This window comes from Phaseolus vulgaris, chromosome 10 (assembly GCF_000499845.2).
Source record: "Phaseolus vulgaris cultivar G19833 chromosome 10, P. vulgaris v2.0, whole genome shotgun sequence".
Classification (NCBI taxonomy): domain Eukaryota; kingdom Viridiplantae; phylum Streptophyta; class Magnoliopsida; order Fabales; family Fabaceae; genus Phaseolus; species Phaseolus vulgaris.
In genome coordinates, this window is record NC_023750.2 from 2,478,129 (window position 1) to 2,498,247 (window position 20,119).

At 34.8% G+C, this 20,119-nt stretch overlaps 4 protein-coding genes across 4 annotated transcripts; all 4 read left to right on the top strand.

Moving 5' to 3' along the window:
• Positions 1 to 281: 281 nt before the first annotated feature.
• LOC137818675 (NADPH-dependent aldo-keto reductase, chloroplastic-like) lies at positions 282 to 2,631 on the top strand. The gene is made up of 7 exons (XM_068622233.1): positions 282 to 550; positions 737 to 787; positions 1,037 to 1,113; positions 1,219 to 1,306; positions 1,469 to 1,744; positions 1,936 to 2,178; positions 2,287 to 2,631. The coding sequence occupies exons 1-7, from the start codon at positions 443 to 445 to the stop codon at positions 2,371 to 2,373; spliced, it is 930 nt and encodes a 309-aa protein (XP_068478334.1). The 5' UTR covers positions 282 to 442; the 3' UTR covers positions 2,374 to 2,631.
• Positions 2,632 to 4,387: 1,756 nt separating this feature from the next.
• On the top strand, positions 4,388 to 5,011 carry LOC137819102 (uncharacterized mitochondrial protein AtMg00810-like). The gene is made up of 2 exons (XM_068622843.1): positions 4,388 to 4,517; positions 4,671 to 5,011. The coding sequence occupies exons 1-2, from the start codon at positions 4,388 to 4,390 to the stop codon at positions 5,009 to 5,011; spliced, it is 471 nt and encodes a 156-aa protein (XP_068478944.1).
• Positions 5,012 to 7,146: 2,135 nt separating this feature from the next.
• Positions 7,147 to 9,826, top strand: LOC137818678 (NADPH-dependent aldo-keto reductase, chloroplastic-like). Its single transcript, XM_068622237.1, has 7 exons — positions 7,147 to 7,460; positions 7,658 to 7,708; positions 7,962 to 8,038; positions 8,142 to 8,229; positions 8,493 to 8,768; positions 9,003 to 9,245; positions 9,626 to 9,826. Exons 1-7 carry the CDS (start codon positions 7,341 to 7,343, stop codon positions 9,704 to 9,706), a joined length of 936 nt encoding a protein of 311 aa, XP_068478338.1. The 5' UTR covers positions 7,147 to 7,340; the 3' UTR covers positions 9,707 to 9,826.
• A 5,731-nt stretch (positions 9,827 to 15,557) lies between these two features.
• Positions 15,558 to 16,037, top strand: LOC137819103 (uncharacterized). The gene has a single exon (XM_068622844.1). It carries the CDS (start codon positions 15,558 to 15,560, stop codon positions 16,035 to 16,037), a length of 480 nt encoding a protein of 159 aa, XP_068478945.1.
• The last annotated feature ends 4,082 nt before the right edge of the window (positions 16,038 to 20,119 follow it).

Below are 20,119 nucleotides of genomic sequence, written 5' to 3' on the forward strand. Positions count from 1 at the left end.
AGGAGTCAGAATTTAATATTTATAATTTAAATTTGAAGACTTAAGGTTTAAAACTATTTTGACCTTCCAAATTAATATTTCATAACTAAAATTATATATTTCTTTTTTAATTTTGAGTGACTAAAAAACAGCTTTTAAAATTATATCTCTGTGCAGATAACTTTTTAGAGACTAAATACATCATTAAACTTAAAATTTATCTCCTAATAATCTAGGGAAAACCTTAAAAGAGTGGGCCCTGGCGGCTTCTTTTGTCTGTGACAGCAACAAGACTGTGACCTGTGCACTCAAATTACAGATTTTGAGGTTTTAAAATCCTTAAAAAACCAATATTTTCCATCATGTACTTCTTCGTTTACTTGTTCTTCAAAATTTTCTGTTGAAACTTAAGATCCGTTGCTAGTGACCACTCTCTAAGTTGAGCTAGTAATTATCGAGAAAAATGACAGATGCAATTAGTTTCTTTGAATTGAACACAGGAGCCAAGATACCCTCAATTGGGTTAGGCACATTTTCTGTTGATTCTACTTCTATAACCACTGCCATCAAGGTATATTAGAAGTGAATTCTATCTATTTTAACTTATTATAGTGTTTTCATAGACTTCACTTTAGATTGTTCTTTGGTTAAGATTATGTGAATGGTAAACAATTCTTGTTTGTAGTATTGTATGTAGAAAATCTAACCCAAGAATAGTTTGGCTCATGACTATTGTATGTGTTGATGATAAATTCAGGTGGGTTACAGGCATATCGACTGTGCTGAAGCCTATTCCAATCAAGCAGAGGTAATTCAATTTGATGATAATCTTGAATATATGAGCATATGATAATGAATCTATCACCTCATTTTGCTCACTGGATCACTGTCAGAACTACACAGCATATGAATTTTATTTTATGGTAAAGTGCTTGTGATATGTCTCAGCATATGCTTACTCACATGATAGAATTCATTTTGCTTTGGTAAAGTTTTTCAGTGTCTTATTATAGTCAATATATGTTCTTGTTTGATTATAGAATGTTGGTTTCTGTAGATTGGTTCTGCTCTCAAGAAGCTTTTTGAAAGTGGTGTTGTGAAGCGTGAGGACTTGTGGATTACCTCCAAACTCTGGTTTTATTATTGTCTTCTTATTTTTCTGAAAGTTTGTTAATGTTGGAATGATATGCATGTTTGCATTTGGTTTCTCAACACAGATCCTCTTTTTACTATACACAGGAACACAGATCATGATCCAGAAGATGTACCAAAAGCACTTGAAAGAACTTTACAAGAATTGCAACTTGACTACGTAGATCTCTATCTTGTATGTGCATTCTTTCCTTTTCTGCTTTGTGAGTTTCTATTGTAGATGTGGAACACTAAACATTTCAAGTCCATTCATGGTTTCTAAATTCAGTTTTTCTTCTGGTTTTATGCAACAGAATTAAGTTCTTTTTTCAATCAATTGAAATGGTTCAATTTGTAGATACATTGGCCAGTGAGTATGAAAAAGGGATCAGTTGGAGTTCAACCTGAAAATGTTATACAACATGACATACCAAGCACATGGAGAGCAATGGAGGCTCTCTATGACTCAGGCAAGGCTAAAGCCATAGGAGCGAGCAATTTCTCTTCAAAAAAGCTTCAAGATTTATTGGATATAGCAAGAGTGCCTCCTGCTGTTAACCAAGTGGAATGCCACCCACAATGGCAGCAGCCAAAGTTGCATGCATTCTGTGAATCCAAAGGAATTCACCTATCTGTATGTATATCACACATTAAGTCACTCTATGTTTCACAATGCATGTATTTGTTGCATTTTGGATAAACTTTTCTGAGAAAACTGTGATGATTTTGGTACTTCAAGTGGTGTGTATATATATATGTCAATCAAACAACACATTGTTCTGATTGCTGATCATCTGTTACAAATACAATGAATTTCTTTTTAAGGGGTTTTCTCCATTGGGGTCACAAGGATTTCTCAACAGTGATGTTCTTAAGAATCCTGTTATCAATTTAGTTGCTGAGAAACTTGGGAAAACACCTGCTCAAGTAGCCCTTCGGTGGGGCATTCAAACGGGTCATAGTGTGCTACCAAAGACCTCCAATGAAGCCAGGATCAAGGAAAATTTCGATGTCTTCAACTGGTCTATTCCTGAGGAGCTGATGGCTAAGTTATCTGAAATTAAACAGGCAAGTAGCTAAAACTTAACCCTTTTCTGTTTTCTTTCAAAGTTTTTATTCTCTTATTATTTATCTCCTCTTCAACTTTTGAGTAACAAGTGGAATTTACTCCTGCAGGGAAGGCTTATAAACGGCACTGGATTATTTGTTCATGAAAGCAGTGAGGTCTACAAGACTGTTGAAGAACTCTGGGATGGTGAATAATGTGGTAGAATATGCAACACATTTTACAAGTCCACTGAAAAAATTGTTTTTTTTTTTTATATAAATTTTTTTTATGTTAGACATCAGAGTTTGTTTGTGTTTAAGCAGTATATTTTGGAGTCGTGTGACAAATCTACTTTATGGAGTTTGTGTGTAATCATACCTTGACAAGGACACATTGAATTCAGTTATGGTTGTTGGTGACAGTGCTTCATAGATGAATCAAAATTCATGAATGTTGTGTTTCTGAAGCTCAAACATATTTTTTGCCAATACCTGTTTTATTCTCTCTTTCTGCCTTATTCACTTCACAATTTGACCATTTTAGTATAAACTTTTTGTTAGAATTTTAAACATGAGATATTCACCTATCTAATCTCTTAATATTTTGGATTGAAAGTGATGTTTTTATTTATTTATAAATGAAATAATCATGGTTCATTGCTCTATAATCACTTGATGTTTTTGTACATAAAACTCATCACTTGGATTTACAGAAACATAAACCTCATCATCCTTAATAAAGCAAATATCATATTGGCTTACCCACAACTGAAGCCAAAAGTGTAATTTAAGTTCGTTGTTTATTACTAGGATCATGATTCATTTATTTTTTTTACAGTGACCTTATAATAATATAAATTATTATTTTATTGTAATATAATATTTTATTAAGAAAAATAGTTGTAAAGTAGTATTTTTGAATGCTTTTGGAAAACAGTGATGTCAAAATATATTTGTCCTTATTACTATGATTACTAATGCGAGACAATGAAATTAATGATTATTAGCTCATTATTTTGCTTCGTATTTAAATTATAATTGTAAAACACAAAAAGCAAGAATTCTACAGGGTGAGTTGATAAATTAGATAATTCTTGTGATGTCTTCTCTATTACTATGAAGGTCCTTTTCTTATTGTCTTTTGATTTTTTTTTTCTTGAAAATTGCCATCTCAAGTCATTTTTAGGGCAAAATTATAATTTTTTTACTAAAAACTAATTTTAGTAATATAAATATTTATAATTAAAAATAACAACGGTCAAATAAAAATCATAATATAAGTTTTGACAGTGAAAATTTTTTTTACCAACGGTTCAAGTTAACAATCATCGTTAAAAGTACTATATATTTTTTCAAAGACATTTGGTTTTATCATCATTAATTTATATTTTATAATCACTGTTTTTTATTTACAACCGTTGTTAAAATAATTTTATCAGGAATGATTATAAAATTGTCGTTAAATGAAGTCACTGAAGGATTGTTAAAAGTGAAATAAGAAAAACTTATAACAACGATTGTTCACTTAAACCGTCGTTAAAACAATTGTTGGTTTCAACGTCACAACTTATATCGATAATTTTTGTCAACCATCCATGTTTTTAGTTTTTAAAAAAAAATTAGGATTAAATATTGTCATTATCACAATTTACGTGCTAGTATGTGTTGTAGCGAAATTTAAATTAAATTTAAATATAAAAAATTCAATAAAACATAATAATTTAAATAATAAATTGAATATGAAAAATTTCTATAGTCAACTTAATGTCATTCTAATGAGTCATTTATCCTAATGTGGTATATATGATTACAAAATATTTTGACCATGTTTTCCTAATATATTCCAGTGCTTTTGACTCCAACGGGTTGTGGGTCAATGAAAAATTGTAATATTTAAAAATTATTTTGATTAGTGCTAAAGTAATAAATATTAAATTTCAATTTATTAGTGTATTGTTGTTTTACATGATCCCAACCTCTCTCAATTCCAGCTCGAACAATAGTTGACATCCACTGCATTACATAGTAATCACATTCATAACTTCTAGATTGCTTATTGCACTACAAGTCAAAATAAAAGTTATTAGATTAATCAATGACACATATTCAAGTGAGTGAACAAATTTACTTTAAATACCTTGAGGTGCTTCCAAGTGAGTTTTTTTATCTTGCACTTGGCCTACAACTCAATATGTTATGTCCAGAGTAAACATTCAAATAACAAGATACGATGACTTATCAAATTGATATCAACAATGCCTTTCTCCATGGTGACTTATCACCTCCTGTCTCCATGCAACAACCACCTGGATTCTCTGCTGACTCTACTCTTGTTTGCCGATTGAATAAAGCCATATACGGTCTCAAACAAGCACCTCGCGCCTGGTTTTAAAAGCTTTCTACAACTCTTCTTCATCTAGGCTTCGTTGCTTCCCAAAGTGACACTTCTCTCTTCACACGGTTTACTCAATCTCACACTATCTTTATCCTAATTTATGTTGATGATATCTTAGTTATTGGTAGTTCTTTGTTCTTAGTGCAGGATTTCATCAAACAATTAAGCTTATATTTTGCCCTAAAGGATCTTGGACCGCTGCATTACTTCTTAGGAATCGAAGTTTCTTGGCTTAAAAACAATTCTATTCATCTATCTCAAGCGAAGTATATTAAAGATCTCATACGTCGCACTAACATGGTCAACTCCAAGCCCCAACCTTCTCCAATATTTTCTTCTCTACGACTTACTGATGATGAATCCGTCTCCGTCGATGATCCAACTTTATATCAGTCCATTGTTGGTGCTTTGCAATATGCTACTATTACCAGACCTGAAATCTCCTTCTCGATTAATTGAGTTTGTCAGTACATGCATAAGCCACAAATTCATCATTGGGAAGTTGTGAAACGTATTCTGCGATACTTGGTTGGCACTCCCACTCACGGTCTTCTCTTAACTCCTTCACCAACCTATTCTATCACTGGTTTCAGTGATTCTGACTGGGCCACGGACTTGGATGATCACAAGTCTACCACTGGATATTGCATATTTGTGGGTCACAATCTTGTGCCTTGGTCCTCAAAGAAACAAAAAGTTGTCTCCAGAAGCAGTACTGAGGCTGAGTACAAAAGCATTGCCGCTGCCCTTGCTGATATTATCTTAATCTAGTCACTGATGAATGAACTACGCATCCCTTCTTCCACTCCAACAATTCATTCTGATAATCTCGGTGTTGTTCATATTGCTGTCAATCCTGTTCTGCATTCTCGTTCCAAACATTTCGAGCTTGACTTGCATTTCGTCCATGACCGTGTTCAGCATAAGCAGATGTTGGTTGTTCATCTCCCATCTCAATTTCAAATCACCGATGTTCTAACAAAACCTTTGTCAGGGACGATGTTTCAGAAATTCAAAAATAAACTTCGGGTGGTTGATAACTCACCCATAAGTTTATGTGGGGGGGGGGGGGGGGGGGTGTTAGATATAATACTGGTAGTGTTGTTATATAGCTTATATTTATGTTATAGTAGGTTCTTTACATAGGTCTTTCCCATATATAACTAAAGGTTCAGCCCCTATGTAATCACTTTTGAATACAAAATAATATTCCCTTTTACTCTTTCTCCTTTACTCTTCCTGTTACATTTACACTTTCTAATGAGCAACCTAGTGATCTTTAGATCACACTTTTTGTTTTAGGGGTGACGATCCGTTTTAGTTCGATCCGCCACTAGCTTGCCAAAAGCGGAGTAGGAAGGGCTGACCCATCAAGGTTATGCAAGTTGAAATTGGTAACTCGTCTGGTCATAGGGTGTGGGTTGGCAAGTTAACACGTCACTTTTAAAAAAAAATTCAATTTTTTTTCTTTTTTCTAATATTTTTTGGTTTAGATCTATTTATTTGGTTGTAGTCATTGATAACTTTTTGGACAATAAAAATGCAAGAAAGAGTAATAGCATCGAATCAAACTTTAATATCTAATCAAAGAAAATTTAATGTCTAACAAAATAAAGTAAATATCAACAATATTTCAATGAGTCAAATGGTGTATAAAGAAGTTAATGTAAATAAAGTTTTATATAAAATATTGATCACCACCAATTATAATTCCAAAAACATGATATTCTTCTTTTAAAGTGAAAAAATAAAGAAAGGCGGGATGACAAAGTAGTCTACCTCACTCCGCTTGTGACCCGCTGTATTGATGTGTTAAACAAATCGAACCAATAAAAAAGGTTTCACCTAATTGATGACGAGTTGACGGGTCAATTCGCCGAATCCAAACTACTATATCATCCCTAGTTATTTTTATTTTCATGGTTGCTAACTCTGCATCCAAATATCTTCCTGATTTGGCAAGGATGATAAGCAACCTTTTTGGCAGCTATTCCAGGGTTAATCATGAATGTTGTTGCAAGCATGGTTCCACAAAGAGAACATACATTAGCAATGTGATAATGAGAATATAATAGGTGTGAAAGCTGTCATGCAGAAGATATGCAGCTCTCTGTGAAAGCAAAGAGTCACGTTCCATTTCACCATATTCAATTCCTTCACCACGTTCCAATATATTAAAATTTAATGCAGTCCAATTTTTGCTCACACTCTTAACCTTTACACAATTAAAATATTATTTTAATTGAATCAAATAATTATTTTTTGACAGTGATCCAAATGTTATAAAGATTTCACATAATTCATAATTTTTTAAGTCATGGTTTATGAGTATTGAATACAATATTTTTATTATAAATTCAACTAAAACTTACAAATAAATAAATTAAATTTAGTTTTCAGTTATATTTGAATACAAAAAGAAATTTATAATTTTACGAAAATCAAACACAATTTCAATTAAACACCAGAAACTTTTATTTTTTTTACTTTATTTTCCTTAATTCAAAGAAGTTGACTTTGACCGAACTTTCTCCTCAAATCCAGTGTGGGATCTTTATGAATATTTAAGAATGGCTTGAATTAAATGAGTGTCTGAATAGGTAAAAATGGTAACTGTCTGGAATCTAATCCACCAAACCATGGTAAAAATGCTTCATCATCTTCATGTTTTCGCCCATAAATACACATACATTGCATCCAACTCAAACCATAGTCAAACCACCCATTAGCAGCGTTTGGATATTTTTCTACCAATTTGTGCTTATTATTATTATTATTGAGAGAAAAAATGGGCAAGTTAATCCAATTCTTTGAGTTGAACACAGGGGCCAAAATCCCTTCTATTGGGTTAGGCACAGGGCAAGCTGAACCAGGAATTGTGGCAAAAGCTATCACCACGGCCATTCAGGTAAGTAAAACTTCATTTCGACTAATTTTTTTCCCTTTTTCAATAATGGATAAAAAGATAAATTTGTTAATGGTTAAATTTTTTATTACTAGAGAAATCATATTTAGATTTATCTGTTTTGGCAAACATTTTTGTTGTTTCGATTTGTCCTATGTAGGACTGATAACTGATTTTGATGTCCGGTCAGTGTTGTTCAGGTTGGATACAGACACATTGACTGTGCTCAAGCTTATGACAATCAAGCAGAGGTAATAATGATTCAAGTTGATAACTTTTATAGTCCAGGGTCCATTTTTTTCTCATCTTATCAATTTTTAATTTTGTAATATTGCCTTTGCTCTCTAGTAATATGTGAACTGTCAAAGATTGTTAATTGTGAGATGTTTCAGGTTATGCTATTAAGGTTATGTAGTTTTGTTTTAATAAAAATAGAGAAGTAGTGACAACTCAATCAATTTTGAAAGCTAATTGACATTTTATTTTGAATCATGGTTTTCCCAGATTGGTTCTGCACTTAAGAAAGTTTTTGATGATGGTGTGGTGAAGCGTGAGGACTTATGGATAACTTCCAAACTCTGGTTTGGTGCCTTTTGAAAATTGTGTTTTATGTTTGAACATTCGAAAAGATTGTGTGTTTGATTGCTGAATGGAGATCCTTTGCTTTGTTGGCTATATTTTCAGGTGTACTGATCATGGTCCAGAAGATGTGCCAAAAGCATTGGATAAAACATTACAGGATTTGCAACTTGACTACCTTGATCTCTATCTGGTAAGCATGCATTATGTTTACTGATATGTTAATCATATAATGGGACTCATATTTCAATGAATAGGATATTGTCTCTTTGAAAAAGAGGGTCTAATAGTATATTGTTAGCATTGTTTTACAAATAAGGCTATCACAAGTGAACCAAGTTCAATGGTTTCATTCATGTAATTCTACTAACTTTGGTTTTCTGGGATTCATTCCTTTTTATTCAGTATTATCTTGAGTCTCTTCCTTCATACAAACTAAATTGATTTATGCTGTAGATCCACTGGCCAGTCCGCATGAAAAGTGGATCAGTTGAATTCAAGAATGAAAATCTGATTCAACCAGACATTCCCAGCACATGGAGAGCAATGGAGGCACTTTATGACTCTGGCAAGGCTAGAGCCATAGGAGTGAGCAATTTCTCTTCAAAGAAGCTTCAAGATTTGTTGGATATAGCAAGAGTACCTCCTGCTGTTAACCAAGTGGAATTGCACCCAGGATGGCAACAACCAAAGTTGCATGCATTTTGTGAATCTAAAGGAATACATATATCTGTAAGTATGGAATGTATGATACATACTTGTTGGTACTTTCACATAAATACAAGCCTGTTATTCCTGTAAGTTATTACTTGCAAAGAAAATGATCACTTTTGGTGAAAATGTCTACAGGGCTAGTTAAAAATGAATTTGGTTTATACTCAAATTAAATTGATGGTTTCTCAACAACCATTCTTTATTCTTCTCATATTTGCATTCTAACTGTATCTATGACGAATTTCTTTCCAGGGCTACTCTCCACTAGGCTCACCAGAGTTTCTGAAAAGTGACATTCTTAAGAATCCTGTTGTGGTAGAGATTGCAGAGAAATTGGGGAAGACACCAGCTCAAGTGGCCCTTAGGTGGGGATTGCAATCAGGTCATAGTGTGCTGCCAAAGAGTACTAATGAGTCCAGGATCATAGGAAACTTTGATGTCTTTGACTGGTGTATTCCAGAAGAACTAATTGCCAAGTTCTCTGAAATCAAGCAGGCAAGTAGTTAGTTAGTTAGGGTGTGTTTAATTTCTTTTTCAAAAACTGCTTTTAGTTTTCAAGATACAACTAACCAGGTTGCAAGACACAGTGTAGAATTGAGGAAGAGTTCAACAAGAAGAGAAACGTTTTGTTCTTATAGACTTTAAAATACTTATTTTGAAATAATTTTCAAAACTTCATACGTTTTGGATCATAAATTTTCAAAACTTAAAAGATTATGGATGACTAATGAATTGGTGAGTGAGTCCTGTGAAATTATTATGTAAAACAATTTTTAAAAGAAGGGTATTAAACATGCCCTTGGAATAATCTAGTTTTTCTGTTCTTTCTTAAAGCTTGATATTTTTGAATTAACAGAAGGAATTTGGTGATGCAGGATAGGCTACTTAAGGCCACATTTTTTACCGACGAGACATATGGTGCCTATAAGACCATTGAAGAACTCTGGGATGATTAACTCTGACAAATGTATAGAAGTTGATATTTATACTGTTCCTTTCTTGCTTTTTACCTGTTTTAGAAGTATTATTATTCTTAAAGAACACAAAAGAAGTAACCAAGTCTTATTTTTCATTTATGATTATTTTTCTATTCGATATAATAAAAATGAGGGTTGAGAATTTGACTAGTAGAATCTAAAAGGAGTTAAAACTTTAATAACTAATTAGACACCAATTTAGAAACTAGTTTATAAATTTTATTAATAACATAAATTATTTTAAATATCAATAATTTTTTTAGTCGATATAATTGTACTTGTATAGACGAAGTGGGCCTAGATAGTAACTGTGATTGGTTGTAACAACTGTTGTGAAGTCAGTCGCTCAGTCATCCTCTTATTACTCAGTACTTCACTCCTTCAAATGTCAATACTCTTTCTTCTAATTCCTCAACGCTTGGCCGGGAGTTAACTTGCAAAAGGTACTCCGACGATCAAGTAAGAGTGTATAGTGAAACTAATAAAAAACATACCTTACTCCACTATAGAGAGTGTATTTGTAACATTGAGTTATGGGAGCATATGTTTGATGAGCCGAATCTTGCATGTATCAGTGTTAGCTGATTGCTAGGGAAGTTACTCTAATTTCTCGAGACATTACCCGGATTTGATGGGATGTGACCTTGAATCGTAGGGAGTTTCCACAACTACCTTAACTGTTATTTATTACAAGGCTTTGCATATACTTTCAACTGGTCGGTTGATCACCGAGGTCGAGTGACGTGGCTCATTCGGCACCGACTAATACACTTGCCCCCCATGCTCTATGAATGTTTGCTTCAGAAGAGTTTAGATGTGACTATTGGGTATCCCGAGGTAAGAAGTGATGTTGACGTATTAAATGTTGTGTCAAAGATATGACACACGTCTTTTCAACGTGTTGTTCGAGTTTTGCGCTTTTTGATTAAAGAGATCTAACGATTGACAAGTCATGTTGTTTCGAATTCGAGCATTGTACACCCTTAGATTCAAACAAATCTAACGGTTCAGATGGAACAACGTTTCACTCCTTCATTTTTGGAAATCTTTAAATAAAGGTGTTTTTCGAACTTTGTTACGTTTGCTTCTGCTTTCACTACATCTAAGTTATAAAGATTTGTCTGAGTGTTGAGTGCTGAGTGCTATTGTTCAAATGCTTCAGTTTACTTTCCGACTTCCTTTTCTACATTTTTTCTTCAAGAGGTTAGTAATGACTTCTTCTTTGTCTTCTAGCCTTCTTTCTTGCTCTTCGTCTTCTGAGCGTACACATTTCGAGCCTAATGAGGTGAGGGATGTGCGTTGTTTTAACTAGGCGGCCGACCTTGCTAGCCGACCGCCTTGCTATCCAAATTATGAGTGGATTGATCCACGCGTCTTCGACCCTACTTGTTTTAAGGGTTCATTCGCTTTAGATGGATTTTTGTCTGAAGTTCCCATGTTAAAACCTGACTCCCCTTCGGACGTGGTTGCAGCCGAAACACATCCACCAGGTCTGTCACAGTCGAGAAAATGGCCTCAGGACTTTTTCTTTGTTTATACTTGTCTTTTTAATGATTTGCATGCAACTCTTCCCTTTGATGATTTCACAATGGGGGTCCTTAGGATTCTCAATATTGCTTCTATAATAATGCTTGATCGACTCACCATGTGGGTTGGCTATCTTTGTCAAGCCGTCCGAGTAGTATTCTTTTCACCCCATATACCTCGTCCTACAAAAACCTCAAGGAGAGGTATTTCAAGATTTTCGTTGAACCGGATGGCAAACCTTCCTTTTATGATTATGAGGGAAAACCCAAATTTCCATTTCATTGGACCCGGTCGCCTACACATTATACCTCATAGTCGAGGTCTTCCATGACCCGTCAGATAAAGAAATCTTTTGTATGTTCTATCAGCTTCCATAGGCTCCCTACTTGGAAAATTCTGACCATATACGAATCGGCTCACCAATGGGTGATTTTACTAGTATATTACTGCATGAAAAGCCTTAATACTCCAAAAAAATTTATACAAGCACGAGCGATCCCCTTCAAGCTCTCCCTTTAAAATACTGTAAGCAGAATTAACCGAAAACACTAGAGACACTCCATCTTTCCAAGACCAATTGTCATCATTACCCGAGTCAAGACTCAACCCATGCACCACCTCAAGAAGCTGACATACCTGAGCCTTCTCCCACTAAAAAAGACTCATTTGCCAAACTAAATTCCACCTCCAAACAAAGTATCCCAAACCTCGCAAAGATTCAACAATGTATCTTTTTTAACATAGTGGGAGAACAACCTCAGGAATTTACATTTCAAAGCAACGTTACCCACCCACTTGTCTTCCCAAAATTTTATATCCTTCCCATTACTAACTTCCCATTTAATGCGATCTTTGAAGTTCCTACCCCACTCCTTCATCATTCAAATCTCCTTCAAATCCCTCCACCAAAGAAAGTCACAGTTTTTGTCCTATGCACTTTCAAACTTCTCCATCCACCATACTTAAACTCTAAAACATCATTCCACCGACCGTCCTTGATTGAACCCAGCCACCAAATCCATTTTTCCAACAAGGCTACATTAAATAACTTGATATTAATAATGCCATGCCAAGACCGCCAACTTCACGTAACTCACAAACCTTTTCCCAAGAAGGCCACACAATATTTTTTCCATCAGATCCCCAACCCCAAAGGAAGTTCATTTGTATCTTCACAATCTTCTTCAACACAACTGAAGGTATTTTAAACATAGATAAGTAAAACAACAAAATAGCTGAAAGAACTAACTTGATCAGGCAAACCTCCTAGCCAACGAAATAAATCTACCTTTCCATCTCCCCAATCTTGTCTTTATTCTTTCAACCACTCCATCCCAAAATGCTCCCTTCCTATGGCACCCCTAGGTATTTGAAAGGAGTTTTCATAATATCAAAATTAAGAATAGCCGCAAAACAACGAATCGTAAATTGATCAACCCCCACCCTTCGAATACTACTCTTTAAGAAGTTCACCTTGAGACCAGAAGCCAACTCAAAAAAATTCAAAATAGCCTTTATGTTGAACATGCTTTTGGTAGTCGCTTTGCAGAAAAACAAAGTATCATCAGCATACTGAAGCATATTAACCTTAACCTTCTTCTCTCTAATCTCTAAACTCTCCATCAAATCTTTCTCAACTACTTTCCTTAACACTCCTGCTAAGCCTTCTGCCGCTATAAGAAACAAAATTAGAGCTAAGGGGTCTCCTTGTCTCAAACCCTTTAACGGAAAAAATCCTTAGTCGGGCTACCATTTACGAGAACAGACACAAAAGCAGACTCTAAACAAGATTAATCCAAACAATCCATTTTTAACATAAGCCTAATCTTCCTAACATATAATAGATAAACTCTCACCTCACATAATCGTAAGCCTTCTCATAATCCACCTTGCAAAAGACACACCTTTTCTTCTTTCTTTTCGCCTCCTATAACACCTCATTGGCCACAGGAACACTGTCCAATAGTCCCCTTCCTTTGAGAAAAGTTGATTGCCTTGAATCAATGACTTTACTAATCACCATTTTTAGCCTTAAAGATAGTAACTTCAAAATAATTTTGTACAAACACCCGACCAAAGTAATGGATCTAAAATAAAAAAGTTGTTGTGGATTCTCTGACTTAGGGACCAAGAAAACAAACAAAGCATTCGACCCTCTGGGCCATTTATCAGAAATTGCGAAATCATTCACTGCCATAAGGATATCCTCCTTAAAAAAAATCCCACAAAACTTAATGAAACCGAAATTAAACCCATCTTGACCAGGGCTTTTCGAACTATCACAACTTCAAATAGCAAATTTGACTTCCTCTTCAAAAGAAGAACTAACCAAAATCTCGTTCTCAACATCAGAAATAAAATTAAAGGACACACTATCCAACCTGACCTGAGGCCTAGCAACTTCTTCAAATCTAATTTTAAAAAAAATTGTAACCTTGTCCTTAACCACGTCATTATCTTCACACCAGAGACCATTAACAAACAAACCATTAAACCCGTTCCTCACCCTCCTCCATTTTACAACCGAATGGAAAAACTTTGAATTAAGGTCGCCATGTTTCAGCCACTTAAGGCGGGCTTTCTGATGAATAGCAACTTCTTGTTTAAATAAATTCCTATTTTGTTTTGCTAACAAGGTCCTCCTTTCCTCTCTTCCTTCCTCGTCTAAGACGCCTTCAACATCATGTGCATCCAACTCTTGGATTTTCTTTTGTAGAACTTCCTCTATCTGATTAACATTGCTAAACACATCTCTATTCCAGATTTTAAATCTGATTTTAACTTTTTTTAAATTTTCTTTTAGAACAAACATCCCTCTACCATATACCTCATAGCTAAACTATTTACAGTGTACACAATCTCTAAATTTGTCGTTAGTTTGCCAAATATCGAGACTTTGAAATGCTTTCGACCCCCAATTCGAACAAGTATCTTTTAACAGTAAAGCACAATGATCAAAGACGGATCTACTTATTACAAACTATTTACTATTCGACCACTTTTCCAACCATTCCCTGGAAACCAAAACTTTGTCAATTCTACTTTTAACATACCCATTTGGTTTGTACCAAGTAAATTTTCGACCAACCATCGGAATATCCACCAAGTCATCTTTTTCTATAAAATTATTAAAGCCACTTATTTGACTGCTATAATCAGACACAGAAATCAAACTTTTTCTCTCCTTCCTTCTAATATAATTGAAATCCCACACAACGCACCAAACCTTGTTTAATTGGCTCAACCTGAATACACTGGTCTCTTCCCAAATCATCTTCTTTTCCCTCAACGAACTAGTGCAGTAAACATTCACAATAGTAACTTGTATCCCGTCACCAAACTTTCACTCCCCAATAATAGATTTTTTTTTACGTTAAAAGACCTTGATAACTAAAAGCAGTTCCTTCTCCACATCGTAATAATCTCTCCTGCATTATTGGTAGTACCATTTTCGACCCAATCAATTTCATTAGAACCCCACAAATTAAAACAATTATCTTTGCCGAACTCAAAACACTAGTCTCTTAAATACATATTGTACTGATAGGTCAAAACCGAGAGGTTAAGCCGAAAGCTAATACCGAAATAACCTCTCGGTTATAACAATAAATATATTGTGCTGATAGGCAAAAACCGAGAGGTTAGGCCGAAAGCTAATATCAAAATAACCTCTCGAGTATAACAATAAATATATAAAATAAAATTAAAACATATATATATGTAGCAAGGCCCAAATTACATAAGAAACCTATGTTAGGGGGTGCGTAAATAATAAAATGGTGTAGAAAGAAAGTTCAAAGGTAAAGTGAAAAGCCCATTAAGGAAACTCTATAAATAGGAGATCAACATGAAAGGTAAGTCAGAGTGAATTTTATTTGATGAACATTACATCGTTTCTGACTTTAGCATCGGAGCGACTTGCAGGTACACCCCCCATCTGTGTGAAGGAGAAGCCGAGAGCACTTAGCTGAAGGAGAAGCCGAGAACACTTAGCTGAAGGAGAAACCGAGAGCACTTAGCTGAAAAAGAAGCCGAGAGCATCTACCTTGAGGAGAAGCCTAGAGCACCCATTGTGAGGAGAAGCCCAGAGAATCCAACCCAAAGTTCAGAAGATTTGTATGAGTTAATCTTGTCAACCTAATTCTAGTGTTCTTGGTCCTTGTAATGGATAGAAGCAGAAGCATTGACTAAGATAACGGCTCAGCAAGTTCAAACGTTTGTATGGAAAAATATAATATGTCGATTCAGAATCCCACACACTATTGTAAGTGACAATGGCCGACAATTCATTGACAAAAAACTTATGGAATTTTATGTAGATTTGGGGATCAAGTCCACAACCACTTCAGTTGAACATCCGCAAACGAATGGACAGGCTGAAGCTGCAAACCAAGTTATTCTTGGACAATTAAAGAAGAAGTTAGGGAGTGCTAAAGGTTTATGGGTCGAGAAGTTGCCAGAGATATTATGGGCATATCGATGCACACCACAAACGTCAACTGGTGAAACACCGTTCAATATCACCTATGGAACATATGCAATGTTACTGGTAGAAGTTAATGAACCAACGTTACAAAGGCAAATAGAAGACTGGAATATCAACAATGAATGTTTAAGAACTGACCTTGATCTTATTGAAGAGCTTAGAGAAAAAGCAAAAATAAAAGAGGCAACAGTAAAGAGAAGGGCAATGAAGAGATTTAATGCAAAGGTAAAATTAAGAGATTTTAAAGAAGGGGATTTAGTATGGAGAATGCGAACTGAGGCTCGAAAAGATCCATGACATGGAAAGCTAGCATCCAACTGGGAAGGTCCATTCAGGGTGCTAGAAAATTTTCAAAATGGAGCCTATAAATTAGAAACTTTGGAAGAGAAAGTGATACCAAGAACGTGGAATGCAAGTCATTTAAAGTTTTATTTTAGTTAAAATAGAAGATCCAAGAGGAAGACTTGTATGTACATACTTATCGTTTAAATGGAGAAGAAGCATTATTAAGTAACAAAATTCATCATGTTAACTTTCATGTTTTGATTTCATTCCAGATAAAATTCTCGACATTTACTTCAAATTCTTTCAGTCTTAGATGCTTTCACTTCAGGTGAAATCCCTCCCGAGAGAATATTTCATATAACTCTTTCGGTCTTGGATGCTTTCACTTCAAGTGAAATCCCTCTCGAGAGAATATTTCCTATAACTCTTTCGGTCTTGGATGCTTTCACTTCAGGTGAAATCCCTCCCGAGAGAATATTTCATATAACTCTTTCGGTCTTGGATGCTTTCACTTCAGGTGAAATCCCTCCCGAAAGAATATTTCATATAACTCTTTCGGTCTTAGATGCTTTTACTTCAGGTGAAATCCCTCCCGAGAGAATATTTTCTTATAACTCTTTCGATCTTGGATGCTTTCACTTCAAGTGAAATTCCTCCCGAAAAGACGTCTTTGAATAAATCTTTCAGTCCTGAACGTTTTAATGTCAGGAGAAATCACTCGCGAGAATATTTCCTTGTAAAAAACAAAAGGTCCCAGTTAACAAGTGATTAATAGACTTATGCATTCAAAACTGCAAGGTCCAGGGCAATAATTGCATGATTCAAAAAACCAAAAGATTTTGCATCAAAACCGAGAGGACCAACCACACATTCATGTGACAACACTACTCACGATTCAACCTCAGCAACTAAAGGGTTCACAATATTGTCAATCATATCATCATGAAAGTGGAAAACGTTAGATCTATCTATAATAAGTTCCAAAAATAAATCAAAGTTTAAGTCCCGAGCAGGTTATTATATTTTGATTAACCAAAAATCAATACTAAAACCGAAAGGTGAAATTTGATACGTTGATTGTATTTGGTTGTCTAAAATTTTATCTTTCATCCATATTGTTGCTATTAAAATTATCAACTAATTACGCGCAAAGTACCTTAAAATATTGTATATAATTTGATATTATACATCCACGTTTCAACCGAAAGAATTCTCTAGTCTACTAATGATTGCACTTCAGGTGGAAAATCCTCCATTTCGCACACTGTAAAATAAAAACCGAAAGGTAGTCTTATTATTTTGAGGTAATAAAAACCGAAAGGTGATAAAAACCGAAAGGTAATCTTATTGCTTTAAGGTTATAGACACTGAGAACAATAATTAATAATTCGTAACCAAAATATGGCATTTAAAGCATTTATATTAAATAACCGAAAGATTAGCTCCGACAGGATAGGACCGAAAGGTTTATGATAACATCTAATTATAATAAAAAAACAAAGTTAATTATGCTACCGTGAGGACGAAACCGAGAGGTTTTGTGATAACATTCAATGAAAAGCCGAAAATAAGAGGCATAACGTAATATCTAATAAATAACAAACAAAATAACTCAACTTAAAAAGAAAGCAATAAACTTTATACGTGCTAAAGTTCCAAAAAGGGATTACATTAAGAATGTAAATATCCATACATGGATCAGACGTCATAGCATTCCAAAACAAATTCGCTTCTCGTTAACTAAAATCAAAAGTTACAAACAAAAAATGAGAGCACATATCCATCTAGCTCTCGGCATCAACATCTTCGGTATCATCTTCAGGAATTTCGTTAACAGGCATTAACTCACCATTATAAAAATCTTTCTCAACATCAAAATTGCCTTCATCAATAGGAATCTTATAGAAATACTTCGCTTGTTCCAAAGCTTTCGCAAAACCTAACTTATGTTGTTCCAAAATGAAGTTTTGGGCTTCAAAAACATCCACCTTCAATTGCTCAATCTTCTCCTCCATAGCTTTGATAGTGTTGGTATTAGACTCCTTCACGGAAGATAATTCCAAAACTCTTCCATCAAGCAATTGATTCTCATTACGAAGTTGAGTGATCTCCTCACCAGCCTTCAAATTCGCGGCTTTTAAATCAGAAATTTGCTTTTCAAGACTTTCTGTTTCAACCTCTTGTTGCTTCTTCTACAAACTCAACTCTTGTAATTGCGAAGACAAAGCGGCATTCTTATCCTTACTCTCAGCAAGCTCACTCTTTAACTTTTCAAACTCGGCATGTGAGCAACTACCATTCTTTGCTTTCACCATCTTTCCAATCAAAAGAGTTCTACTCGAAAGTTCGATGATAGAATCAGCCAAAGAAGCAGCACTCTCATCTTTCAACATATTATAAGACGACTCAGTAAAGGAAGTTTGGACAAACTTAGCATATTTGGTAGAAGCACCAAAAATAGATTCAGGAAGAGGTTCTGTTGAGCCACCTTCACAATGATGATGGCGCCGAGAAGAGGAATGTGATATTTTGCTACTTTTAGCACGTTTCTTGGACTTTCTTGAAGGTCCAACATCATGATCATCCTTCGCAGGTTCAGCAACTTCAATACGAGAAAGAGGTTCCACAGTTCCTACCTCCACTACCGGGTTGACCACATTTTTTCGCCGAGGAGTAACATCACCAGCTCTGTTAAGAAGTTTTGTAAAGTATGAACGACCTTTCAGATTTGTGGCCGCCATTAATGCTGAAAATCAATAAAAAATTTAGCAAAGTTAAAAATCTCATGCTATAAAACAAGAAAAAACCGAAACAATTACATACCAATGAGATCTTCTTGTGGACTTTTTGAAGTATACAATTGTAGTAAAGCGCGAGTGGGAATTCGATACGAGATGTGACCAAAAACTTCAATAACATGACGATCAGCAGCAGTCATTGAGTGGCAAGACCACAAATTGAACTTTAATGGATCTTGCGTCCAATACAAAGGAAATTTCGGAATGTCTCCATCAAAAAAAATATTCTCTTCCCTCAGGCTCTATTAAGATCTTGAAAAAAATCCCCTTAAAATCCTTATACGACGACGTAAAGGGCTTAAGAAAACAAATATCCGGCTTACTAATCAGAGACAACCAACTTGGTCGTTTACCTGGTCGAGAACTATAATAATACAAAAAAGATTTCGGGCTGGGAGAAAGTGACAATAATTTACACAAAATGCTAAAAGCTTGCATTGATGCCCAACCATTAGGATGAAGCTGGGTAGGAGCAATATTAAGAATATTAAGAATGTCCATTTGAAAATCATTCAAAGGCAACCGAATATGAAGGTCCCTAAAGAAACAAGCATAAAAATAAAAGAATTCAATACTATCACCCTCTCGGCCATGACAGACATTATCAACATCACCCACACGCCGAAAAGAAATTATATCATTCTCAACATCAGAATAATAAATCTGCGAATTAGAAACAAAATCACGAAGCTCATTAGCAGAGCGATACCGAGAGAAGAAGTCTCGGACCTTAGAATTAACCCAATTGTAACATGGACGAAGTTTCTTCTTTGGAGAAATCACTTTAACTCTTTCGGCAACAACCACAGTAGTAGCTTCATTTGAATCTTTCTTACAAGAAAGAGTAGCAGAAGAAGATTTTGATTCAAGATCTTGTTCTCCTCGTACCACTCGACCGGTGGATTCACCACTCGCGCTTGAAAAACCACTTAGACCATCGGAACTAGAAGAAAATTTCAAGATAGACATTGTTACCTTTAAAGGAAGAAGAAAGCTTCAAACGTCGTAGCTCTCCACAAGCAATAAAACCCGTATGAAATGATAAACAATTTGAATGGGGTGCCTATTTATAAACAAAACAAACCCTAGATACTGAAAAGTCACAAGCCCTTCCAAACTGTTCAAAAAAATATTCATCTAAGGGTTCAAATAATACCTATGTCAAATCATTCAGTAAACACGGTAAACGAGGCATTTAAAACACATCAAATCATATCTTGAAATTCTCACATTATATCATACATAAACAATTTTTTATTATTTTTAAACAAAAAACTTTAGGCCAAATTCTTTATG

Excerpts from the sequence above, each read along its gene's own strand:
- LOC137818675 (XM_068622233.1), top strand. The coding sequence starts at position 443 with ATGACAGATGCAATTAGTTTCTTTGAATTGAACACAGGAGCCAAGATA. Across the intron at positions 788-1,036 it reads CCTATTCCAATCAAGCAGAG|ATTGGTTCTGCTCTCAAGAA; the intron begins GTAATTCAATTT and ends TGGTTTCTGTAG. Across the intron at positions 1,114-1,218 it reads TGGATTACCTCCAAACTCTG|GAACACAGATCATGATCCAG; the intron begins GTTTTATTATTG and ends TACTATACACAG.
- LOC137818678 (XM_068622237.1), top strand. The coding sequence starts at position 7,341 with ATGGGCAAGTTAATCCAATTCTTTGAGTTGAACACAGGGGCCAAAATC. Across the intron at positions 7,461-7,657 it reads CTATCACCACGGCCATTCAG|GTTGGATACAGACACATTGA; the intron begins GTAAGTAAAACT and ends AGTGTTGTTCAG. Across the intron at positions 9,246-9,625 it reads AGTTCTCTGAAATCAAGCAG|GATAGGCTACTTAAGGCCAC; the intron begins GCAAGTAGTTAG and ends TTGGTGATGCAG.
- LOC137819103 (XM_068622844.1), top strand. The coding sequence starts at position 15,558 with ATGGAATTTTATGTAGATTTGGGGATCAAGTCCACAACCACTTCAGTT.
- LOC137819102 (XM_068622843.1), top strand. The coding sequence starts at position 4,388 with ATGACTTATCAAATTGATATCAACAATGCCTTTCTCCATGGTGACTTA. Across the intron at positions 4,518-4,670 it reads ATTGAATAAAGCCATATACG|TTATTGGTAGTTCTTTGTTC; the intron begins GTCTCAAACAAG and ends ATGATATCTTAG.